The following is a 26,820-nucleotide window of genomic DNA, read 5'->3' as shown; positions in this document are numbered from 1 at the left end:
TATTAACAGCGCTTCTGCATGTGCTGATAAATGAAGTGAAGCGCAGAGGACAGCAGACCTGTCACTTCTTGTCACTCCTTCTCTTTCTCTACAGGACAAAAAAGGATTTGAACAGAGCAGTCAAAGAAATGTCAGAGAAGAAATGTCTTTAGTTTTCTTCCATAGTGTTCAGTAGTTCAACAGTAATTAATGATAGTGATTTGGAAACAAAACAAATGAGTAAACAGTAAAATATTTCAACATAATTGCACGTTCCATTTTATACTTTACTTTAGCGAACTTATGTTTACAAAGTGTGATTTGGGAATTTGTACATCACACTCCATATTTTCCATTATGTACTTTTATAAATAGTTGTGAATTATTGTGCAGTGACTTTTACAGAAAGGCAAAAACAATGTGGCGACCACCACCACACACACATAACAAAACAGAACAGGACCAGACTAAAACATCAAGCATTGTACTGCCTGTCTTTTAACTGTTACCGAAAAACATTGACCATTTTTCTTTTATCTAACAATGGGAAGTGGTGGTATTATTTATTTATTTATTTATTTATTTATGTACAAAAAAACAATTAAAAACTATGAAAACACAGAACTATCAAAATTTAAAATGAATGTCCTCACATGTGAATCTCATTTTTCTGAGAAAAAAAAAAACAGGTAAAAAAAAAATCTGGTAATTCTTTGTTTTTACATTCGTCAGGTCCCAATCAGCCCAAATAGCAAAGAGAAATTAAAAACGCATGCCATGAAAGAGGTCGGGTCTTAGAAGGTTAAGATAATCCAGTTCAGCCCAGGCACAACGCATTGCTGAGGCAGGACAGCAATGTGTTGTCGATGTGGAGTTGTCGTAGTGGAAGTACTGACCAGCACTCAGTCCCAGAAACTGGAAAAACGCTTGCTCTGGTGTAAAGCCACAGTACTCAGCCAAAAAAAATTCTTCCTCTGCTGACAGGAGGCCTTCATTTGCAGGCAATACTATGGCGGCAGTGGTAGAGAGAAGCTGGAGAGTGAGTGGCGGGTGGTAGACTGAACCTGCCCACTCTGTAAAGGGTTGGGTACAGGAAGAGCAGTCAAAGATGAGACTCAGTGTCTTTGAGCCCCCCTCAAGCTAGGCTCCAAAATAAAGCGACTTGCACTCAAGGGCAAACCTAAACTCCTACCACAACATTTTTTACAGGAAAGAAGGAACTGCCTCTTGCCAATCACTCAAAGCCGAGTCCACTGGGTCCATACTGGTATTAAACTTCTATCACATGTTGCTGTGCGACAGGCAGGTAGTGGACCCAAATGCAGGACTTGTGAGATAGGAAAATGAACTAAAGACGATAGCTTTAATGCTGTAAACTGGGGGGGGGGGGGGGGGGGGGGGGGGAAACAAAGACACAAATAATCCAGGAATATGTCTGGGGAACTAAAAAACACACTAAGCACACAACATGAGGAAAATTGCAACAAGAATAGAAAAGTGGATATTTAAATACACACCAGGTAATTAGGGAGATTAAAACACCAGGGAACACAGCTGAACAAAGTCAGGAAAAACAAGACAGGGGAAGCAAATCCAAACACAAACCACACGAGATGAGGAACTAAAAAAATAAAAAAGGAAGTGAGTAATATAGAGACCCAAACTAAGGCATATGAAGCTGAATTAAATTGGGACCACGGAGATAAGGCACATAGAGGCCAGACAGATACAGGGCCACAGGCAGGGGTCAAAGAAATGAAATGAATGAAAAAACCTAATAATGAACAAAACAAATCATGAATTCAAACCAGAACATGTAAAGTTGCCACAACCTACAGAAAACCAAGCCCGAGCCCAGACTTGAATGGATTGAAAATATCGGTTCCCAATATATTTTTTTTCCATAACTGGGCAAAGTCTAATCGGCCTTCCTGTTTTGGGGTGTGACCAGAGATTTGCAGCTTGTTGTAAACACTCTGTATTTGGATTTGACAAATCTACAGCCTGTCTGTGAGGCCCTACCCTGTACCCTGTGGTGCAGTCAAGCAAGCCTCCACATTATTTTGCATTATGCATATATACTCTGCATTGCAGTAAGATAAAGTAAGATCTTTTTTTAACCGATCTTCAAGTTAATGTGGTTTTAGCATTAACAAACACATCAAATTTTTCACTAACACTAAACAAAACAAATAATGTAATATGCAACAATGCGGAAACTGAAATATTGAAACATGATAAACTTACTAAAACCTGTGTGAAACTAGAATTTATATTTATATAATTACAGCAATGTGCAGCATAAAAGAAAAAAGTTTTAGTTTATATCGATTCAGTTTGATTTTCAAAATAAAAGCCCTTCACAATTGGTTATTTAAATCAAGTGTGATAACCAAAACAAAACCAGTATATACTAACTGTGAGAGAGTATACTTTAGAGCTACAGTGACACTAGCTTGTGGAAATAGGACATTTCCTTTTAAAAGTAGTTTGAAAAAAAGAGTTTTCAGTTTGAATCAGTGAATACTGCAAGAGTAGAATTCAGCTGTCTTGCTTGCCTGTAATAACATGTGATCTCGGTTCCAGATCAAATGTTTCTTAAAAAAAAAAAAAAAAATTACACATAACATATAATGTAATTGCAATGAGGTATTTCTGTAGTCTATTGATACTAGATAGTGGAAAAGGGGTGGGATTAAATAAGCTTATGCTTCTTCCTGCTCCTTTTTGAACATGAACGTTATTTGGAGTTGTGGTTGCTCGTTTTCCTTTTGTTTTGCTTTGTTCATTTGTCTCTTTTAATTCTATTTTGTTGTACTTTTTCAACATGTTCAAAATAAAGATAAAAAAAAAAAAGGAAACAGTACAAAAGTGCGCAAAGGTGGTAAATATGTCCTTATTGTGAAAATATATATATTTTTTAAATATTAAATAATTACAATATTTCACATATTGTCTTTGTACTATTACAATCATAGAATTTCAATTATTGCAAATGATTGTACTGTAAATCATTCTGCATTTGAGAGTTTTTAAACATATTTTAGCTGCATTCAAAGGAAATGAGGAAATGAAAGCAGCAGGTAAAATCTAATTTATTAAATCCCATGGTAACATTTGATTCAAGAGCTGGTCAAGCCTCCATTGACAAGATAATGGTAATGATAATGATGATTGTGTGCGTGTGTGTGCGTGTGTGTTTATGTCTGTGCATATGTGTATGTGTAGCTTTGTGACACCAATGAGGGAACTGTTATGACATGCCCGTTGCTATAGAAACCTCTGGGTGGGGCTATCTGTCAAGAATCATGTCTATTCCCTGAGGAGCACACATAAACGGTGTTGTTTTCCTCTGTGTGTGTGTGTGTGTGTGTGTGTGTGTGTGTTCGCGTGTGCACACAAGTTTATGTGTTTGAGCACATGCACACATATGTTTGGCTGGCTGAAACACAGCAGAGACTTTCAGGTTCCCTTTGTGTGTCATTTTAGTCCCCAGGGCCTAAAGCAAAACAACTGTAGTCACCAGCTAAACGATGACAAACACTGTTTGGGAGACTGATTGTGTGAGTTCTGTATCTGTATATGTGTAGAGGACAGAAATTGATATTAGCAACTGGAATCTGCAGCCCTAAAGAGACAATTTCTGGAAATTCCAGACTTGAAAGAAGAAAAAAGTATTTAAATGATATGTTTTAAGCTTAAATATAATTAATTAATTAAATGTAATTAAATTATACTTAGTGTGCTTATATTACTACTGCTTTGCATTGCTTGAATAAAATTGTACTCATCGTTCTGTAAGACCAGGAAAATGAGACTCTCGGCTTTTGTTAAAAGCTCAAAAGTTATTCCACAGATTACCATGAAATTTAATACAGATACAGAACCATAAAGATCACGTTTTCATTTACCCTGCAGAATATCACATTTACTGTAAAGTTTCAGTATTGATTCAGTATTCTAATAGACTAATAGACTATCAGTCTTAATGATGTGACCCACTGATTTTTTCTCAGCCTTGCAAGGCTGTCATTCCTTTTTCTTTCTTTCTTTCTTTCTTTCTTTCTTTCTTTCTTTCTTTCTTTCTTTCTTTCTTTCTTTCTTTTTTTTTAATTAAATGACTACTAATTTAAAAAGCTCTGAACAGCTGAATTAATGACGGGTGCCTTGCAGGAAATACTATCTCTCTCTCTCTCCCTCTATCATTTTGTTTTATATATATGTGTATATATATATATATATATATATATATATATATATATATATATATATATATATATAATAAATTATCCTGATGTCATGTTTTTATCCAGTTGCTTGTATATACCCCCTTAAGGCCCAAAATATGACATTATTCCAATTTGTTAAAAATTGAGAATTTAATAAACCATCTGACAAATTTGTTGAAAAAAAAAAAAAAAAATTAATTCCATACATTTTTAATTTGCTACATGTGCTACATTTAGCTTTTTTTTCTTTCTTTTTTTTTACAACAACAACAATTGCTTAAAAATGTGTTGTGCAATTTATTTAGAGGGGAAAACAATCACATCGATAACATAGAAGTCTCAAAAACTCACAAAACACTACATGTGTCAGAAGAACACACACACACACACACACACACACACACACACACACACACACACACACACACACACACAGAGAGACCTCATTAAATGATAATTCTAGCGTCTCTCAATGACACTGTATTCAAATTGTGTAATTTATCAGTGTAAAGCTGAAGCATTGATAATGCTGATTCTGAACTACTTTTGTGTATTTGATTTAATTTAAAACACATTTTGCTCTTGATTATGCTTTGTTTTATATGTGTTCAGCAAAATTTTATTTTATTTTTGTAAATTCTCTGACATTTTTTTCACCTCCTTCTAAAAGACAAACTAATTAATGTTTTATTTTTTCCCCATGCAACCACTTATTTGTGATGTGCAAATACATTTCTGTCGTACCGATTCAGCACCAGTACTTTAGATTTCTGAGTTTTCTGAGTTGCTCAAGGGCAATTTGACATGTAAACTGGAGTGTCTGTGTCAGCTTGCTCGACCTCTTCTTCAACCCACAAAAAAGAAAAACAAAAAAAATGAACGAGAATTATTAGCATCGCCTATAAAAGCAAATGTTTTACAATTTGTTATCTATTATTCATTTATTAAATTGTATAAAACTGTCAGATTTCCAAGGCACTGAGATCTCATTAACTAACAGTCACACATGATTTGAAAGTGGTAGTGGTGCTGTGATCAGTCATTATTTAGACTCTGGATCAGCTGAAGCCCTACCACATCTTTTTGTCTGTCAGCCTTAAGTGACCGGGGTGGGCTAGATGTCTTCATCACCTCTTTGTCTATTGAACTGAGGTCTTCAGTGAAAGCCTCTTACTGGACCTCCCTCCCTTGCTTTAGCCAGTTAGGGTAAGCCCCAGTCATAGCAACATTTGTATTAGACTGCTTTATGCTCTCTAGAGTTGTTTATTGTTTGGCTTCCATACAGCTAGAGAGCAATCAAAGCCTCTTATATTGCCAAAGGAGCCAGTAAGTACTAGTACGTAATGGGTACCTGCCTTCTTTTCACATGACTCTCACACCACTGACGCCTCTTAATCAAGCTCCTGTTCAGCTTCAACTTAACTGAGTAATTGTTTGTTCATTTCTGAAAAACTGGTATCAGTGTCAGTTTATGTGAAGTGTGATTTGTTTGCAAGTCTCTCTTCTTAACCACAAAGCTTGTAAATACAGTCCATCCAGTGATCTATAATAATAACCAACAGTTATTTAAATCCATCAGGCTTCTTGACAGAAACAATAAGACCAAAATCAGTGAAGAGTCATTAAAAGCAGCTGCATAAAGCATGAACGTTTTTCTTTTTTATTTCCAAAGAGTGAGTGACTCTTATTTGAGAAGAGCTTTGAGTTCATTCCATTTGAACTGAAGTTGATTGCATATGTGGGAAAATAAGTAATTACTGGCTTATGGACTGTTTCCAGATTTAACTGAGAGAAGAGCTGCGATGTACTGTGAAATCTGGAACAGCAGAACTTCATAAATGAATACGTCGAGTCCACTGGTTGTGGGTCCCATGATAATAATGGAGAGATGTTTCTCCAGCTTTCACAGTGCAAAAAACCAAACTGATAGTGGAGTTTTGAAAGACTTAGTAAGAGTGAGGTTACAGACTAGTTAACCCAGGCAGGCATGTTGCTGCCTAGATTGTGACAAAGAAAAGAAACTCCAGATTCCTTATTCATCCCATCTAGTGATTTCCAGCACACGTGCTCTTCATCAGACACTGAAACACCAAGCAGTGTCATCAGTGTCACCTGTGAATGATCACACGACCAGTTACATCAAATCAAAAATCAGATCTTATACAGGACAAATGACAGATACGTGAAAAAAAAAACCTGTCAGTGGTGCAAATATTAAAAAGTATACACACAATGCACAATATCAAAAACCTTTGAAATCTCTTACACTGCCATCAGGTAGTTCTGTAATCAAGTGTAAGAAAAACTCTTAAAGTGGTGCCTACATTATTAGATGCAGTAAATACACTATAACCCTCAAGTGAAAAGTCATGAATCCATGGGAAATATACAGAAAAGCTTAAACTTATATTTTATTGAAAGAGCTGCAGAAAAGGACAAATGTTCATATTTTTATTAAGACTTTTTGGGGCCAAAGTGTCCAGAGCAAAAAAAATCCAATGAAGTTCAAAAAAGGAAAAATGGAGTATTGATGTCCCCTCCTCTTTATGGAAGCTTTACATGTTCAACCCCAAATCAACTAAGACAAGGCACATTGTGATTCATTTTCTTAAAATGGTTGGCAACTGGACTTTTCTGATCATGATCTCTAATAGCACACCTATGTTTTCAGGGGCCTATATAACCTATATAACCTTTTTAAAAATCTTTGTTCTAAATCTGCTGTTTCCTCTTTAAAGTCACCATTAGAGCTACATATGCAGTGGATCTGAGACACAGTAAGGCTTTTTTTTAAAGATGTGTAACGAATGCCCATATAGAAATGAACCGTGTGAACCATTTCCCATTTTTGCAGCTCTGCACTGGCCTCGTAGGATGAAGAGGATGTGCATGGATTCTTTTGTTTTTCACTGTCTGGACTGTAAAAAACCTCTCTGGCCAATGAGATTACTTAGATCTGGTAAGTGTCAAATTAGACCTTCAAGTCTCCAGAATAGTCTCGTTCAGTGAATATTTCATATTCACAAAACCTTTTTAAAGACAACACCAGTGTGCTTACTTTACTGATGATTAATACACACACTGACCTTGGCCCACTTTTCAGTTCATCCCTGCTGAAAACAACGTCATCCAGACATCCCCCGTGTAACACCAATGTTCATTTTGTTAAGCTTTTACAGGCTGTTTTTCTCTTCCCGCACATAGTTCCTACACCTCCAAAATTTCCAAGGATTTGCTGATTTTTGAATTTTTAATCTTTATTGCATATCCTCTTCTCCAGGATAAATCCGCTCCATTTTGTTAATAAAGTCTCCATCACAATAATGAAGCCGTAAGTGCAATTGTAAGTGTGTGCGGCTGTGTGTGTGTGTGTGTGTGTGTGTGTGTGTGTGTGTGTGTGTGTGTGTGTGCGCGCGCGCGCACGCACTTGCCTTGATAAAATGCAAGTTTATTTTTCTATTCAGGTGAGAAATATATTAACAAAGTTAAAAGTCACTGTTTGCTTATTATTACAAATGCATACATTTATGTGCTTTATTGACACAGTCTGGAGATCTCACTGAGCGAGCTCCTGGTTGTTGGTATGTATGTGCATGCTTTTGGAATTGTTAGTCACCTGTGTCAGCTATTTGGTTTGAACTGGTTTGGTCTGAATGCTATGAGACACAGCAGTCAGTCGTCCACACACAGACCACTACAACTTCCTTTCCATACAACTGTCAAAAATAAATGATCAAGATAATGTGGATTCATTGTCTTGGTTCATTGTCTCTTTTTGAACAGAAACGTGTTCACCACATATAGCAAGATTTTCACTTGAGAATTTACTGTTTTAATCATGAAAACATGAACACTAGCTACACTTTTAAGTTATGTTTCATTCCACCTGCTCAAATTATGTGTGTGCAGAAAAAACAGCTCAGCTTGTCAGCACAACTAATCTGATGACAATGGGGGTATAATTATTGAATTCTTCATTATTAACAGCTCCCCATCTCTTACTGTATAAAAACCAATAGCCTGGCCTATGAAGAAAAATGACTATGAAATAATAACAAAACTAAGAGCTACTTAGATATAAACATAAATACTTTACATTCTTCTTATTTTTACCATTTATGATTTCCTTGGATATCAGAGCTCCACATAAATCTAGCTGCAGGTCAGTGCTGCATAACATATCTGCCTTTTTTCCAACTGGTATTCAGTCTGTATCGCTACAGCTCCATAAAGCAAGCACACCAAATTTTACTATTATTGAACTCAAAACAAAAGAAGAGATTTATGTTCTCTGCAACAAATGTGTTTTTACCATTCATTGGCTTAAACATTTGATATTTTATAATAAGTCTTTATCTGGGCTTTTAATTTAAATCTTTCCATTAGTAAAAGAGTATTCCATCCATCCATCCATCCATCCATCCATCCATCCATTTTCTTCCACTTGTATTATACTAATTGCAAAATGTAAACAAGTACTTTTGCTTTAAATGAGTTTCACCTCATAGTTACAAGCTTAGTCAAAATGTTTATTCTTCTATTCAAAGATCGTGAGAGGACAGTAAACATTGGCACACTCTATTTGGGGTAACTGCTGATCCACGGATGGTGTCAGGCATTCTTAGGATGTCCACAGCCAGCCAAAATACTTCAGTTAGCAGCACTGACAACCATTCAGTTTGTTAAGTCAGCGTTAAGCTCCCATCATTATGGGTCAAGCTGAACTCTTGACTGATCATCCCAACTGGAATTCTTTCCATTCTATCATTAATTCATCCACAGCAACAACAAACTGAGCCCAAAATGTGGGTTTCAGGTAGTGAATCTCAGCAGCTCAATGGCCTCATAGACCTGCACCGAGGGTGTATTTAGATCTTCTGCAGCCATATTGAGATGTACTGAGCCGTATTAAGACGTAGGGATGGAGTACTGAAGCTGCATTGAGGAGCACTGAGCTTGAATTGAGATGTTTTGAGCCATATTTAAATTGTACTGAAGCCATATTATAGGTGTATTGAGATGTATCAGAGCAAAGCTAATTGAAGCTGAGCAGCAGAGAATGTCGTGCTTTGTAGCTGGACAGGATTGTCCATGCTGCTGCAGCAAGGCATTGTGGTATAAAGGGATCCTCCTTGCTATTGTGGCGTAAGGAGATTGTCCATAGCAGATGGCAAGAAAAGGGAAAGCCCATGAAGAGAAGGAACACTGTTCCTGTGTAAGTCTGTTCGGCTGTGTGTTGGCTGTCTGAGCTATCTGTCCCAATAGGAGAGCCAGGCTCAGATTAAATGTGTGCAGTGTGTGGCCTAGGCCAACTGCTCTATTTGATACATGGATCAGTTTGACCTCCACATTTGATGTGCAGAAATCCCCGACCCTTCTTTTGTCCTAAAGAAAAGCTTCTAATACTGAGAGCAAAGGCCTTCAGAAGATTCCACTCAGGAGTTAGTGTGACACATGAAAACTGCTTAATATTCACACTGTGTAGTCCAACCTCTCATTAGGTGTAGAACTCTGTATAAGTATTGTGCAGTGTACAGTTAACGTTTTCCAAACGGGTGGGTTTGCTGAAATTACCAAAAGACACATCACTCAGTTTATCCAGTTTCTATCCATGCAGGTAGTTGTGTATGTCCACAGAGAGTGTAGACGAATAAAACATTTGATTTGGTGCTGAAAATTTTAAAAAGTGAGAATTTAAAAAAATAAAAAAGCAGTGACAAATATAAATATTAGTTTTAGGCAGACTAGATTTTCTTTAGGTTTTGAAAACTTACATTTCAGTTAATTAAATACGTTTTAATATTAGACAAAGATGTCTTCATCTCTTCAATCCCAACCAGTCGCAGCAGATGACTGCCCCTCCCTGAGACTGGCTCTGCCGGAGGTTTGAAGTTTAAAGATTTTCCTTCCCACTGTTGCCAAGTACTTGGTTGTAGGGTCATCTGATTATTGGTGAAGCTCAAGCACACTTAGGATGTCAAGTTTGGACTTGATATGAGATTGAGATGTTTTGATATTACCTTCAACAGGCCACTCGTGCTTCGAAACCTTTAAATGTGGCTGATTTAAAACTATTCCATAAAAAAGAGCTGAGAAAAATGTGTGACGATAATGCCAAAAAATACTTTACAATGGCTTTCTATATAACTGTGGTAAAGCTTTTTATGTATAACCTGAGAAACAGTTTTTTTGTTGGTTGAAATTTTACATTCAAATTGATTTTATTTATATAGCACTAAAGCACAACAACAGTTGCCTTAAGGTGCTTTATATTGTAAGGTAATGACCCTAAAAAAAACACCGTAATAACAGAAAACCTCAACTATCAGACGATAGTAGCAGGTACTTTGGCGACAGTGTGAAAGTAATACTCCCTTTTAACAGGAAGAAACCTCAGACAGAACCGGGCAAAGGGAGGTTTGGCCATCTGCTGCAGCCTGTTGGGAGTGAAGGGAGGGAGACAGGAAAAAGACATGCTGTGGAAGAGAGCCAGAAATTCATAATAACCAATAATTAAACGCAGAGAGGTGTATAAACACATAGTGAGTGAAAAAAATGTGAGTGAAGAACAAACACTCAATGCATCATAGGAATCCCCTAGCAGCCCATTGCAGCACTACTAAGGGAGGATTCAGGGTCACCTGGTCCAGCCCTAACTATATGCTTTTGCAAAAAGGAAAGTTTTAAGCCTAATCTTAAAAGTAAAGATAGTGTCTCTCTCCCTAATGTAAACTGGAAGCTGGTTCCACAGAAGAGGAGCCTGAAAGCTGAAGGCTCTGCCCCCCATTCTACTTTTAAATACTTTAGGAACAACAAGTCAGCCTGCAGTCTGAGAGCAAAGTGCTCTAATGGGGTGATATGGTACTACAAGGTCATTAAGATAAGATGGGGCCTGATTACTTAAGACCTTGTATGTGAGGAGCAGGATTTTAAATTGGATTCTGGATTTATTATGGAGCCAATGTAGATGGCAGTATAGGAGAAATATGCTCTCTCTTTCCCTGTCAGTACTCTCACTGCAGCAGTTTGGATCATATGAAGCCTTTTACATTAGTAAAGTAGCACAGAACCCTGTGAAACCCCATAATTAACCTTAGTATGTAAACAGGACTCTCTATTTACTTGAACAAAGTGAAAGCTATTGGATAGATATGATTCAAAACAATGGCTGATGTAGGTACCTTTAATACCTACACAATGCTCTAATCACTGTAATAAAATATTATGGTCAACTGAGACAGGACTCTTCCAGACACTAAACCAAGGAACAATGTACATTTCAAATTCCTTTAATTTTAAATATGTTTATATTGTCTATCCTGTAAAATAGTCAGATGTCTATTCTTATTAATGTACAGAATTCACCTGCTTGCTGCTACTACTGCACATTCACCCAATGTATATACTATATATATATATATATATATGTGTGTGTATATATATATATATATATATATATATATATATATATAGTATATATATATATATATATATGTGTGTGTGTGTGTGTGTGTGTGTGTGTATATATATAGTATATATATATATATATATATGTGTGTGTGTGTGTGTGTGTGTGTGTATATATGTGTGTGTATATATATATGTATATATATATATATATATATATATATATATATATATATATATATATATATATATATAATGTTCTTCCTCTACACCCCCTAACACTGTGTGTTATACTTGTATAACTATGCATGTGACAAATAAAGAACCTTGAACCTTGAACCTTGAACAGTGTCAAACACTGCACTGAGGTCCAGCAGGTCAAGCACGGAGATGAATTTCTGTACTGTGATGAGCTCTGAAGCCTGACTGCAGGTCTTCAAATAAACCATTCCTCTGCAGAACATCTGTTACATGTTTTACAACTACTTTTTCAAGAATTGAGATAAAAGAACGCTTGGAGACTGGCCTACACTTAGCTAAGACAGCACGGTCAAGTGATGGCTTTTTAAGTAGTGATTTAGAATGAGACCCATAAGTGAAAAACAGCTTTTTAAAAATTCTGCACAAATCCACACTGTGGCCATTTGTGTATCATCGTGTACAACCCCTTTCTTATAATATATGTTAAAATGCAACTACTAAACTGAAGTGTTTTGAAATGAGCATAATTCCTTTACACTTGCTTTTTTGTCAGCACTACGTTGGTTATTCTGAATGTCTCTGCAAAACCATCACTCTGAGATGTCTACTCTTTTTTCTTCCATAAACATGAAATGTTTTTTCCCCACTTCATTCACTGCTTATTCACTGCAGTTGTCATATACATCTTCATTATTTATGATTATTATTATTTAAAACAGGTCAAAAACAATGTCTAAAGCTGGACTGAAACCATGTCACCTTGCAGGAGGGCCTATAAGGAAATGATGCCTAATAATGGCACGACCAAACCGTTCCCATTTTACTGACGTCTGCACGTGACTTAAAAAGAGCTGAAAAATGAGATTGTAGCTATTTAACAGGATGAATTCTACAAGTGTCTGTGAAATGATTAAGCGAAAAGATTTCATTTATTTCACTGTGTGGAGGGAGATTGAATGAGTGAATAATTGATTTGATAGGATTTGTCCTTTGATGAAACAATTCTTCACTAATAGTTGACAAGCATTCATTGTGGTCACAACCTCCAGGTCTTTTATTTAGTTGTTATCAGAGGGCACAGGATTGTAGAGCTCATCACCATAGAGTTTATTTATTAAGGCCTGTTTGTACAGAGGCCTCTGGGGGAAAAGAATCTCTCCCTGGCTGGAATAAAGATGTCAAAGCGAATCAGATGGTGAGCTGATTCCCATCTGCTCTGTGCGGCTGCATTTGAGTTTGCCGTCATTTCTCTGCCTGTACCCTCAGTCTGTCCATCTCTTTATTTGTCTGTGAATAGGTAGAATGCTTCCCTGTCACAATTCCATCCTGGTGTGATTACCATGTAAATGTATTTCATTAGGATGTAAATGATCAACATAATGATGATTTTTAATTAAAATGTAAATGATGATTATTTGTATGAAGATATCAGCAGCTGTGAGAGAGAACTGTGACAGCGAGCTGTTGTCTCTGACTGACTGAGTGAATGGATGGATGGTTGCTCTTTCATTTATATAACAATATTCTCTCCTTCTCTTCTCTTTCGCTTGTCTCTGTTTCTTTTTGTTGTTGTTGTTCTTGCGTCTGGACTAACAGAGCATACACACAGAGTACATCTCTTTCTTCGCTGGACACAAGCGACAGCACTTGCACTTCCAATTAAGCTTAATAGGCTAAAACTGTCCTTAAATAGGAAGTCTTCTGCCTTATGAATGCTGTGCTGGGACAATACGACACGCTGGGAAATCAGACAGAAACAATGCAGAAACATTAGTATTATTCATTTCTCTGACTAATGAGAGTCTATTTCTTACTTCAGGGCTGCAGTATTGTAATTCCTTAATATCAGATTGATACAAAAATGTGATCCAAAACATTGTAATTAGAGTCCTGGCAGACTTTTTTCAAATGACTATACATGAAAAAGAGTTCCACAGCCTCTTTACCTACAATGTAGCTGTTATCTACTATTATTTTGTAGATTAGCTTAGCTTAGCTACTTTCCACTGCTCCCTTACCAAAGTGGTTTCCACAGCAGGTACTAAGGAAAGACTGTGGCTCCCCAAGTTGATTTGGCTCAATTTTACAACATATGCCCTCTCTGAACAACCAGAAAGACAGTTTTCATGTTCAGATGGAATTCAACCAGCAACTTTTTACTCGCTAAGCAAATGTGTAAACCAATGCACCAAAAACTTAACTTATTAGACGAGTGCTAGCCTCAGAAATCCTGTTACGACCAAAATAACCCAACGATCTTTTCATAACTCTTGTTTCAGTGAAGGACGGCAGGAAGCAATCATTGATCACTCTTCAAATCCTCTTTGATGATTGGAGTTCCTATAATGGTGTTTGAGGCGGGCAATAATTGATAGGTGCTGACATGATGTGGATTGTGAGAGATGTAATGGAATTAAACTTTTCATCAGGAGGCTGCAGGTCATCTATCTTGCAAGCCCTCTCTCTTTTCTCTGAGACAGCTCTTCTTTCTCTCTTTCTTTTTTCCAGCCTTTTGTTAGGTAAATGAGGAGAGGTTGACCCCATTCTCATTTAGCAGCCACCCGCTGGCCGATAGAAGACAGAAAGCAATGACGAGCTGAATGAGTGAATGAAACAAAGGGAGAGATTTTTTTTTTCCTTTTCACCAGTGGCTCACTGCCGAATTTGCAGTGTATGCAATTTGTGTATACCTTGTAAATTAGTTCCTAGACTCTTGGATAGGATGGTAGAGACTAGCAGGAAAGTGGGTAGAGAGAAAGAGGGAATGAATTATTAATTATTAATTTAATAATTAAAAAGTATTGTAAACGTGTTAACAATGCTGTACTAACTGGAAGCTGATTGTGCTTTGCAAAACTGGATTTTGATGAAAAGAAATTAATATAATTAGATCTAAAGGATTTCCCTAAATCAACAATTTTCCCAACTTACTGCTTTGATTAAAATAGTTTATTCCTTTTTTTAAAGTAAAGAAAAGTTATAGTTGTTGACAAATTTCCTTCAGAATTATTTGCTACTGCAAGGCAGGCGGCATTCGGTCATGTGGTTTCCACACGGTGACAACACACTGTAACCATTTGCTTGCAATGTGTATTTTCTTTGGTTTTATAACTAGACATAAACACTACTTTAAACATTCAAGCAAACCATTTTTTCCAACCAACAGTTGATTGCACTGCACCAATTAACACTACAATTATTAAATATTTATATATAATGTCATTTTATTTGTGCATGTAGTGAATGGCATATTTGAACTTAAACCGTGATACTGAAAAATGATTTAGTTCATTTTTACTGATCAGTTGAACTATTATCTGGTTGATGTAAACGCTCAATGAGAGAACCACCACAGACTAGAAAGAGAAATCACATTGCTCCCATATTAGCTTCACTTCAGTGGCCCTTTAAGTTCAGAAGTGAATTCATGGTCAGTACCAATAATAACTTGAAAACCTTATAGTACCACATTGTCCCAGTTCAGCACTCTGATCCAATCATAGCAGATACCTTTAAAAGGGAGTTCTTCTTGTCCTTTCTTCTGGGGGATTGTCTGGTTATTGTGGTTCTCTCGGTAATGTTGTAGGGTCTTGACCGTCCAATATAAACTGCCTGAAGACGACTGCTGTTGTGAACTGGTGCTATAAAAACTGAACTGTATTAATCCTAGCCCTTTTTTGTTATTAAAGTGAAGTGCAAATGAAAAGGAAATTACAAAACGCAAAGTTCTCAAACGGGACTTGAACCACAGTCTCTTGCTTTATCATCTTATGACTTATGGCACTACCACTTCTGTGAAGAGAAGTAGAAAGCAGACAGGTTTGTTTATTATCATGAAATTTCTTCACAGCAGGCTGGAGTTGGCTAACATTGGCATTTATGTCCTGCATGGGTTTAATTGTACCCGAAGATCTGTCAGGCTTCCTGCATGCACCATAAAAATGGTGATAAAGAAATTCAAAGACACTGTCAACACGTCAGGTTAGATGAGAAAATTTTCCACAATTCAGCACAGAAGCTGAAAAGTGCGCCAGATACAGATGAACCCGTTTAAAAAATAACAGCAGTATTAACATTTGTCTAGAGTTTTCATCAGCCTTTTAATGTCATCATTTCTGGCGTTGAGTTTAAATAAATTAATTAATCAATTCATATTAGAGTTTGACATGTTGATGTACGTTCAATAATCCAGGTAATTAAATACCAGAACACTGATTCAGTTCATCTGGACACGATGTTTTCAGTTCTGTGTCCAGTTATACGCAGGACAGAGAGGATGGACAGGAGCAACAAAGAGAGAGACAGAAGATGCAAAATTAATGGCTCTCAGAGTGACAACTGCATCTTCATGGCAAGTACCATGCTGGCAGTCAGGAAAACACCAAGATCAGTGTAGTCATTCTGTGAAGAGAAAAGGACTGTGTTTTGGTTTCTTTGTGTAGCAGTCATGCTGACCTCTGCATTACAAGTTTACTGCTCATCATACCAGCAAAAAATGGAGATTTACCAGCCCAAATCTGCTGCTGCATACATACATTGTACCTTTTCAGTCCTTTCCTAAACAGTGTAAATTCTTTCCAAGTGTAATAACTTCAAAATAGGTTTTGTTTTCATCTTAATGTGGGTTTTTTTTGTTACTAACAGTTAATGATTAGAGAATAAAATATCTTTTTGGACAATAATGGATTAATATAATCACTACTACAAATCCTGAGTTTGAATTTAAAAAGAAAAATTATAAAAGTGCCTGTGATGGCGCTCAGAGCTCCTGAACCTGAGCACAGCAGCTGTGTGTACCAAATGACATCTGTCTCATTAATAACGTCTTGCAGACAGCTTGTACCTCCATCAGTGCAAACACAGAAACTGTATTCTGGGCTAACACTGGTGCTGAAATGCAGGAAGAGGCTGTCTTCGTGCTATGTGCACCTCTTGTTTAGCCTAGAAGCTAGAAACTACATACAAAGATACACTAGCTTTACATTATGTATGAAAATCAGATTTCTTTCCTCTTAAATGGAATGATCTTCCACAGTATTCTATGATATGCACAAGTCGTCTTCACTGGTCTGTACATATTAGTACATGACGAATCACCACCCTCATGAATCTTCTATTGATTTGTCCTTGTTAAAAGATACAATTTAAAAACACATTTAATTGAAATAACTTTATTTTGGAAAACCTCCCAAATAACTTGAGAAGACAAATACTTTACACTTTGAAATTAGAAACAGGTTTATATCCCAGACTGAATCCAATGTTCACTCTTTTATTTTATTTTTTTAAGTGTTTTTACCTTCAGGCTTTGTAAATTAATGAGTTTCTGGACATTAGACCTTTAGAACTGGAACAATCTTTCCCCAACAAAGACATAATTTTTCAGTTTAAGATCAGAGTCCATGCCTGTGTTGGGACTTCTACAATACAAAACACATATCACCAGAATTCCCATTCTGAAATTCTATACACATTCCAGGCCAAGGCTTTTGGAATCTGCTTATGAAAACAATCACAGCAGACAGCTTCAAGTTTCATTAAATTCTTCCCTTTACATTTCAGTTAACATCCTTGGGTTTGTACAAACACGCCAGTATGATAAAAATGACCAACTTAAAGTAGAGGTAATGTGTCTTCCCACAAACTCTCCCAGTGGACTCTCAGGAGTTTATTTCTGTCTGGAGGTTATAATCACCAGGGTAAGGATCCACTTTCCTGAGCTTCCTCAGTACCACTCAGGTAACAGCTTGCATTCTGGACAAAGCATCCACACCATCCAGACTCTGAACGGTAGCCGATAAACATGAGGTCCCAAAAACCTTTGATCCACTTACAGTCGAACTTGTACTGTTTTGCAGCAACATTAAAATCCTTCTAGTTCTGAAAACCATTTAAAATCCTTGCATCCTGTTTCTTCACAAGCATTAATAAGAGTAATTTATATTTCATACGTATTTGCTGAAGTCCTTTTTTTACATTCAAACTGGAGCAAGAAGGAATAGTTTCCATTTTGATGAGACCCCAACCGTCCTGTGGTTGAATTCACTGTTGATGATCACAGCAGGCATGAATAATTGCCTTTCATCACTACAGGCGTGGCCAGTACTGTGACATGTCTGTTTCATTTCCTGGAACTTGAACTGGAACTGAGACACCAGGGGAAATCAAACCTGGTAAAAGAGAGAACAAAAGCTTTCAGTGGTGAGCCATTAAAAGCGCCACATGTCGTATAACAGGTGTGTTAGAATGACTGCAAAGGGGCAGGTGCAAATATGTTTAACACAAAGTCATGACCAGGTGAAAGTCTTTCTGTTCTATACTGATGAGAATCTACACTGTGTGTCTACACAGACATTTGGTGCTGATGTTCTTGAACACGGAGGTCAAAGAAAGCCTGTCTGAGGTCCTAATGTTGTTAGTTAGTGTGAATTTATAGAAAGAAAACACTGAACCTCGTTTCAGCATTCGGAGTAAGTCAGGACAGTAAATATATGAATTTATCTTATATGCTTATGTATAAGAAAAACTCTGAGAATGTTGGGACATATAAAATGTCAATCAGATCAATCAGTTTGTTGATGCTGCATATACCAGTAATAATCTGTCACAGCAGATAGCTGTCTCCCCGAGCCCTATTCTGCCCAGCTAGCTCTCATGCCAGTGCATTGTATAATGTTGTTTTGGCATATACCATTTGCATTCAAGGTGTCCTGTGGACCAGGGATATATTGGCTATAAACAGTTAGGCATGTCACATACACTTTTACTTTCACTCACTGCTTATGTTTAAGCACCAAAACTTACTTAATTGGGTTTGCACAGTAAAATAAGTTATTTAGGTTCAGGTAAAGCTCATTGTGAAGAGTGTAAGTAAAGCCCTTCAGAAGTGTAACAGTACACATTTAAAAATGATGGTTAGATGCCGTGAGCATGAATGATTTAATTCAATTTAATTTATTGAACTGAATTAAATATGAGCACACACCAACAACAAAACACCATTACTGGACACCATGATGTTGACAACAGGGTGTTCTCTCCATGCTCTTACTGTCTCTCCACTATGTCGAAGTACTTTCTCCTAAAGAACTCTTTCTAATATTGTTAGGTCGTTACTTTGCAGCATAAACATGCGATGGGTGTTGGTGTATGTTGCTGATATGTAAATAAAATGTAACTAAATTGAATGAATTTGAATTGAATTTAGATTAACTTAATTGAAATTGAAATTGAACAAAAATCAACAAAAAGCACTTTGAGCGCTCAAGTAAAGTAGAAAAGAACCGGTTCATTTATTATTTAACTACGTTGTTATGGTCAGTCAAATAATTCAAACCCAGACTGACAGACATGACAGGCACAAAATGTTTGTATGTCTGAATGTCTGAAACCTGTAAGATCAGAAGGGATGACATAAAGTGCCATAAAGGCGCAGCTTCATAACTTCCTACCTGCTGACGACGTTGCAGACGATGTCATTGATTGGTTGATGTGTGGCTGCATGTGTGGAGGAGTATATGTCTCATAACTTCTTCCATTTACAGTGGGGCTGGTGGGCAGCATGCAGGAATAAGAGGTCTGGTTGGATGTCTGAAAACATAAATTAAAACCCCTTAAAAAGCAGAGTTTCATATTCCAATGTAATCAACTTTTTCTGGTATGTGCCAGTAACCACAGATGCAACTGAGATGACACGTGAAAATACTATTTTTCTTATTTTATATAATAACTCTTTATGATGCTTTTATTGTTACCCCAACTGCAGAAACAAAAGAATTTTCCAAATATGACATAAATATTGTATTTCTTATTCTTATTTGTTGTTATTCCTAACTCTATTGGGTTTTTTTGTTGTAATGTGAGGAATTACACCAGGACTTCAGTTCATTTCCTTGACAATGTCACTTTTATATCTTAACGCTGGTCTAGGGTAATGAGACACTGATCCTACAGGTTACTGCAGAATGGTTGCCTGGTTTGCTCTGAGCAGATGGAAATGGTGTTTACATAGTGCTTTGTTATCTTACTGACCACTCAAAGTGCTTTAGATTTGACCATTGAGCACTTTATTCTATGCGCTTGTTGCACTCTAGCTGCCTTACATGCATAGCGAGCACAAGACACATGTCTTCAGACGGAGGGACTATTCAGTTAAATCCAGAGGAAACCAAAGCAGGCACAGGAAAAACAACCACCACAGAGAAACCCTTTAGCCTACATTATAAATTATAACCCGATAACACAATTGCAACATTGTGCACTTTACTTTCCTAGCTCGGCAATCTAAATTTGTTTTCAATCAGTCATTCTACTTTATAAAGTTACTTTTGAAGGAAGAAGAAGGTGTACTTTATTGATCCCCGTAGGGAAATTCCTCTCTGCATTTAACCCATTCACTCAGTGAAGCAGTGGGCAGCCATTGGGCGCCCGGGGAGCAGTGTGTAGGGTATGGTACCTTGCTCAGGGGTACCTCAGGGTAGCTGTTCAGGGGAATTGCACCCCTGACCTTCCGATCATGGGGCCACCACTCTACCTACTGAGCTATCCCTGCCTTTTGCCAGCAAGAAATCCGGCAAAGACCACAACCTTCAAACGCTGCAAGATGTACAAAGCATCCCGCCAGAGGGTGAAGGTGCAGCATTTTCACAGCTCTATTGTGGTGGACAGAAACTGAGCCTAAATGTGAAGCTTTCCATTTACTGGTCGATCTGTGTTCCTAACATCTGTCAGTCAAGCAAGGCAAGCAGTGTGTGCCCAATAAGACAATGTAAAAGCAGACATGAAGTAAAACCTACCAAAACAAGAAGAAACTTTTAGTCACTTCTTGTGTACATTCACTATGGAAGCCTTGGTAGTAAAGCTTCAAAAATGAAGAGTGGACTATCAACTGATGTTGGGTAAGGTTTGACAAAACATGCAAAAGTGACAGGCTCCAATACATATTTGTGAATTAGCACATTGATGGGACAAACTAATCTACCATGCTAAGTGCTTTTAAATCTCCCTGAAGATATTGACAGGTAACCATGCCACATATGGTTAATTCAACTGTAATCTTTTGGTTATTATCTTAATAGGGTTTAATATCTGTTTTTGAATAAAGGTGTAGACCTGTTTTCTGAGCTCATTAAAATTATTTAAAGAAGACAGACTAAAAAGATACTTTTATAGAATAGTGTAGTGAGGGTTTTTTCCTATGATGGTTTTAGTATTTAGTATTTTAGTATTTATTTATTTATTGTCATTGTCAAGAACAATGAAATTGCGTTTGGGGCTTCCATACAACCCCAAAACAAGAAGAAAATAATAAATACCCCTTAAAACCCAAGTGTACATATTTAACCCAGTGTGACTCCAATGCAATAAGACAATCCTTAGCAATAATGTTCGTAGAAATTCAGACAAAGACCTGAGAAACATGACAAAATACAACAATGCAACCCATTCAATATTATTGTACTGTGAGATATGATATCAGATATGATAGTTATCTATTTAAGAAAGGGGGGGGGGGGGGGGGGGGGGGGGCAGGAGGGGGAAGAGAATAAAGATATGATGCACCAATGCAGACCAGTTCATTGCTATTAAGAAGTTGGATATGGTTATTGTCCGTGAGAGGGGGGCAGAGAGTTCAGGAGCCTCACAGCCTGTGGATACAGGCTGTTGGCCAGTCTGGATGTTCTGGCCTGTATAGACCTGTACCTTCTCCCTGAGGGCAGCAGATGGAAAAGGTGGCGCGCAGGGTGATGTTGGTCCCGCAGGATACTGTGCACCCTCCTCAGACAGCGAGTGGGGAAGATATTACTGATCTCTGGCAGACTTGTTCCAATAATTCTGCCAGCTTCTTTGGTCTGTCTTGCTGGTGTGTATGCATGATGCATATGACTGAGATCTGCTCTATGCTATTGGGTTGGCAAAAAAGAGCCCTAGGTTTTCCAGCGCCTTTATGCAAACTGTTGACTATTTGTATATTGTTCTATCCTGTAATTTAATCTTACTTGCATAGGCAGGCTGGCAGCCATACTGAAGCTGGGCATTGCTGGGAGGCTATAGCTGTTGGACAGAACTGGATCTGACCTTCCCAGCATGGATCCTGATGAAAAGGACACTAGATAGACAAAAATGGAAATATGGATAGAGCAACAATGTGAAATTTTAACAATACTGGAGGACATCACAAGCAAACCATTTATGCAATCAACAATCACTGTCCAAAGTATCCAAGTATCCAAGCATAGTGGGGCTGGACAGCACATACCCAATATGATGGGAAAAGTAACTGCATAATAAATGTAACTGGACTGCTAGTGTCTGACATTACAGGCCCAGATGAGTTTCCTTTAAACAATATTAAAAAATACTAGTGTGAGAGAGAAAATATACATTTCATCTAAAATATGTTCACAATATAATTCATTGACAAACTACTATTGTTCTTCTCTGCTCCCTTGTTGTATGTCTTATAGTACTACCAACTGCTCATGAGTGGAATATCCTGAAATCACTGGTGGCACTGTGTATATGATCATGTGCATGTATCTACAAACAAAAGAAAAAAAAATAGAAACAAATTCATAAAAGACATCCACACATGAAAAAGGCCCAGATGGACTTTGTGTGAAGTATTTCTTGAGTATCTTTGTCAGTACCTGGTGTAGTAGGCTGTGGTAGAGGCTGGTAAACACTGGTGTTAAAGCTGCTACTGATTGGAATATGGTTTGAAGGGTTGGACACCTGACGACGTTGATTTCTCAGCTTTTCCTCTCTTCTCCATTTTGCTCGTCTGTTGGAAAACCAAACCTGCATGTAGCATGAGATATAAGAAAAATAAATCACTGATCATAAAAAAGACAAAAGATTGTAATCACAACATTTCAGTAGGGTTTAAAGGTTATCCTTTAATTTCTTTTTTGTTAGTCATTTCTTGTTTCCATAAGTATACTTTTGCAAGTGTGCTTATGGGAACATCAAAGAAAGAAAGTCTGTTTCTATTTAAACTTTTGGGAAGACTGCTTCAAATGATCTTCAAAAATTCTCCAGCATGATACAGAATCTATTTAGTATTTAGTTGTTTGAAAACCTTTCCATCTGCAGATGATTTTCCTTACTGCTGAATCCTTTATTTTAAGTGATTGAGAGATTTGCTTCTTTTAACTGAATTCCTTTGAGTCTTCTTTCAATCTTATGGGCTGACACTATACACAGACAAGATGCTCCACTTCTAATCTTGAAGCCCTGATTCAAATTATATAAGACGTGTATATATGTCAGTATAATGATTTAACCCATTTATTTAAATGTCATTTGTAAATACTCGTTTGTTTCAAGAAGGTCAAATGCTCACACGGTAAAAAAGGCAAACATTTCCATGTGACATAATTTTTCATCTTACTGTACACACGTTCTTTGTAAACCTAAAAAAAAAACCCTAAACATCAAGCATACCTGTATTCTTGCCTCTGGAAGGTCTATTTTGTTGGCGAGGCGTTCTCGGGCAAACACATCTGGATAGTGTGTCCTTTCAAATTCTAGAACAAAATAATTTACACATTATGTTGAATGATTGTACTATTCAGAGGTGTGGACTCGAGTCACATGACTTGGACTCGAGTCAGACTCGAGTCATTAATTTTATGACTTTAGACTTGACTTGAAAAAATGTTCTAAGACTTGTGACTTGACTTGGACTTTTACACCAATGACCTGGGACTTGAATTGGACTTGAACCGGTTTACTTGAAAAGACTTGATATTTTACCCCAAATATAAAATTTAACATGCATATTATATAGAGATTGAAAATGTGACGTCATTCAGGGGTAGAACCGCAAAGGATTCTGGGAACTCGTGGCAAGCGGTACTAGCGCACGCAGGCTTTCAATTGAAATCAGTTACACAGCGATAAAAAGAAACACAAAAATGTCAAGAAGCCGTTGTATTATTAACTGCAATAGCCGGTCGCATGACAGCCACGGGAAGCCGACGGGTAAAGAGATCGGTTGTTATCGGATTACGTCGTGGAAGAGAAATTGTTCGAGCCATGTTTCCGAAGTAACAAAGACGCGACTGGATTGCAGCCATTCAAAGACCAAATATAACGTCCCAGAACACTCCAGCTCACATGTTAGTCTGCTCCAAGCATTTACACGAAGGTCAGTCTGCTGTTGTAGTTAATGCGTCATTTTCATAACATAATTGGTGATATAGGTTACAAGCAAGTCTGGCGCTGAACAGAAATTGTCGCGCTATGCTCCTTTGTTTATTGTGCATAAATAGTGAATTGTCCTGACACAATATTGTGTTTCGCTTCTGTTATTATGGTACATTGACAAAAACATACTTTTATTCACAGGATAAAACAGTTGTTTTGTATCACTAATTGCCCAGTACGATTACAGCATACAATATTATTGTCACTGCTACATTTCTGTGATGCTACCAGAAATTATTTCCACTGCTAATTAATTACCATTGAGCTCAAAGGTTATATTAATAAACGGTTAACGAATGTGTATTTATGACGACGATTTGTGAGACTGGTAAACTTATGATACGATGGTCTTTACTTTCTACACGGTGCGTTTCAAGGTCCTGCACCCATCCGTCGGTAAACTGTACCTGGGCTTGTTGCAGTGACCTGAAGTTACTAAACTTCATGAGTGTATGCACTCACTCCAAGAACCGTATAATTATAAATATGCATATAAATATGCTACGATGAGATAGCTGACTTCATCTAACTAGCAAATGTTTTCCAGGCTACGTTGGTGATGCAGTTTTTTTTTTATATGTATGATATTTTTGTCATGCGATTTTAAAGCCGGTCCTATAAGCGCATCCAAGAACAACATGCAGCTTATCTCAGAACTGTCGGTGAAAATTATTCTTGGAGCTAGGTTTAACTGAGCTGCATTTTAAAGAGGTGCAATTTCACAATTTGTGTATATTTTCTAAGTTCACTATTTTGTCATGTGTTGAGAAAAACACAGATTTAAAAATTACATGGTCTAATATTTACATTTAGCATATAACTGCAACATGCTTTTCTCTCTTTTTTTTTTTTAAAGACTCAAAAGGACTTGAAATTCAAAGTTTCAGACTTGTGACTTTACTTGGACTTTTACACCAGTGACTTGAGACTCGACTCTGACTTGCCTGACATTACTTGAGACTTGACTTGAGACTTGAGGATAAAGACTTGAGACTTACTTGAGACTTGCAAAACAATGACTTGGTCCCACCTCTGGTACTATTACACATTAATTACACAATACAGTATCTGTTTTGGGAGGGCCCCTGCTTCAAATGGACTGAAAACATTTGAAAAAGCTATTGCACAGCCCTTTTTAAAATCTTATTGACCCCTTAAAGCACCTTTGCACTACATTTACCACACATACAGAACACTTTGCAAATCAGTAGATGTGAGGTGAGTGGGAGTAGTTAATAACACAGGTCCAGCTCATTTGTGATCTGACAAGCAAAACAAAAAAAAAAACAGTTTAAGCACAGGTTTAACACTTTACAAATGTTGCTCTTTGGAAACCTCATGGCAACACAGACCAAGGAGCAGCAGCAAGAAAAATAATATGTTCTGATACAAGGGTGAAGGCTTCAGACGGACACTGAGAACGACTGTTCTCTGAACTGTGACAGGTCAACCACAGATGTGCCTCTTTGTTGGAAACCATTCTGCCATAACAACACAACTGTAGACCTTTGTGAAAAAATACACATTTAGCCCAATTTACAGATTTGATTTAAATAAGATTATTGCAGCTGTGCTATGTTCATAAATGCACACATACCCGTCTGTTGCTCTCTCATTAAGTCTAATATTTCAGCAGAAATTACCTCCTGAAAGATATTTTCCCCAAATCTACAGGGAGTGCAGAATTATTAGGCAAGTTGTATTTTTGAGGAATAATTTTATTATTGAACAACAACCATGTTCTCAATGAACCCAAAAAACTCATTAATATCAAAGCTGAATGTTTTTGGAAGTAGTTTTTTAGTTTGTTTTTAGTTTTAGCTATTTTAGGGGAATATCTGTGTGTGCAGGTGACTATTACTGTGCATAATTATTAGGCAACTTAACAAAAAACAAATATATACCCATTTCAATTATTTATTTTTACCAGTGAAACCAATATAACATCTCCACATTCACAAATATACATTTCTGACATTCAAAAACAAAAACAAATCAGCGACCAATATAGCCACCTTTCTTTGCAAGGACACTCAAAAGCCTGCCATCCATGGATTCTGTCAGTGTTTTGATCTGTTCACCATCAACATTGCGTGCAGCAGCAACCACAGCCTCCCAGACACTGTTCAGAGAGGTGTACTGTTTTCCCTCCTTGTAAATCTCACATTTGATGATGGACCACAGGTTCTCAATGGGGTTCAGATCAGGTGAACAAGGAGGCCATGTCATTAGTTTTTCTTCTTTTATACCCTTTCTTGCCAGCCATGCTGTGGAGTACTTGGACGCGTGTGATGGAGCATTGTCCTGCATGAAAATCATGTTTTTCTTGAAGGATGCAGACTTCTTCCTGTACCACTACTTGAAAAAGGTGTCTTCCAGAAACTGGCAGTAGGACTGGGAGTTGAGCTTGACTCCATCCTCAACCCGAAAAGGCCCCACAAGCTCATCTTTGATGATACCAGCCCAAACCAGTACTCCACCTCCACCTTGCTGGCGTCTGAGTCAGACTGGAGCTCTCTGCCCTTTACCAATCCAGCCACGGGCCCATCCATCTGGCCCATCAAGACTCACTCTCATTTCATCAGTCCATAAAACCTTAGAAAAACCAGTCTTGAGATATTTCTTGGCCCAGTCTTGACGTTTCAGCTTGTGTGTCTTGTTCAGTGGTGGTCGTCTTTCAGCCTTTCTTACCAATACTTTCTCTGAGTATTGCACACCTTGTGCTTTTGGGCACTCCAGTGATGTTGCAGCTCTGAAATATGGCCAAACTGGTGGCAAGTGGCATCTTGGCAGC

At 37.4% G+C, this 26,820-nt stretch overlaps 1 protein-coding gene across 1 annotated transcript in view; it reads right to left on the bottom strand.

The window, feature by feature from the left end:
• Window positions 1–17,903: 17,903 nt before the first annotated feature.
• The window catches only part of LOC146628399 (paired box protein Pax-6-like), a 29,169-nt gene continuing 20,252 nt past the window's right edge, over window positions 17,904–26,820 (bottom strand). Inside the window, exons 7-11 of the mRNA XM_085357806.1 lie at window positions 23,262–23,344; window positions 22,466–22,616; window positions 21,815–21,924; window positions 19,268–19,406; window positions 17,904–17,986 (exon numbers count right to left, since the gene is read on the bottom strand). Coding sequence (XP_085213932.1) covers window positions 17,904–17,986; window positions 19,268–19,406; window positions 21,815–21,924; window positions 22,466–22,616; window positions 23,262–23,344 — 566 coding nt within the window. The remainder of the gene's footprint in view (window positions 17,987–19,267; window positions 19,407–21,814; window positions 21,925–22,465; window positions 22,617–23,261; window positions 23,345–26,820) is intronic.

Source organism: Diplotaxodon limnothrissa, linkage group LG7 (genome assembly GCF_057381915.1).
Source record: "Diplotaxodon limnothrissa isolate DT_005_m linkage group LG7, D_limnothrissa_male_GT1.1, whole genome shotgun sequence".
NCBI lineage: Eukaryota > Metazoa > Chordata > Actinopteri > Cichliformes > Cichlidae > Diplotaxodon > Diplotaxodon limnothrissa.
The sequence above is the reverse complement of the archived record's forward strand: the minus strand, read 5'-3'. Positions and strand labels throughout refer to the sequence as shown.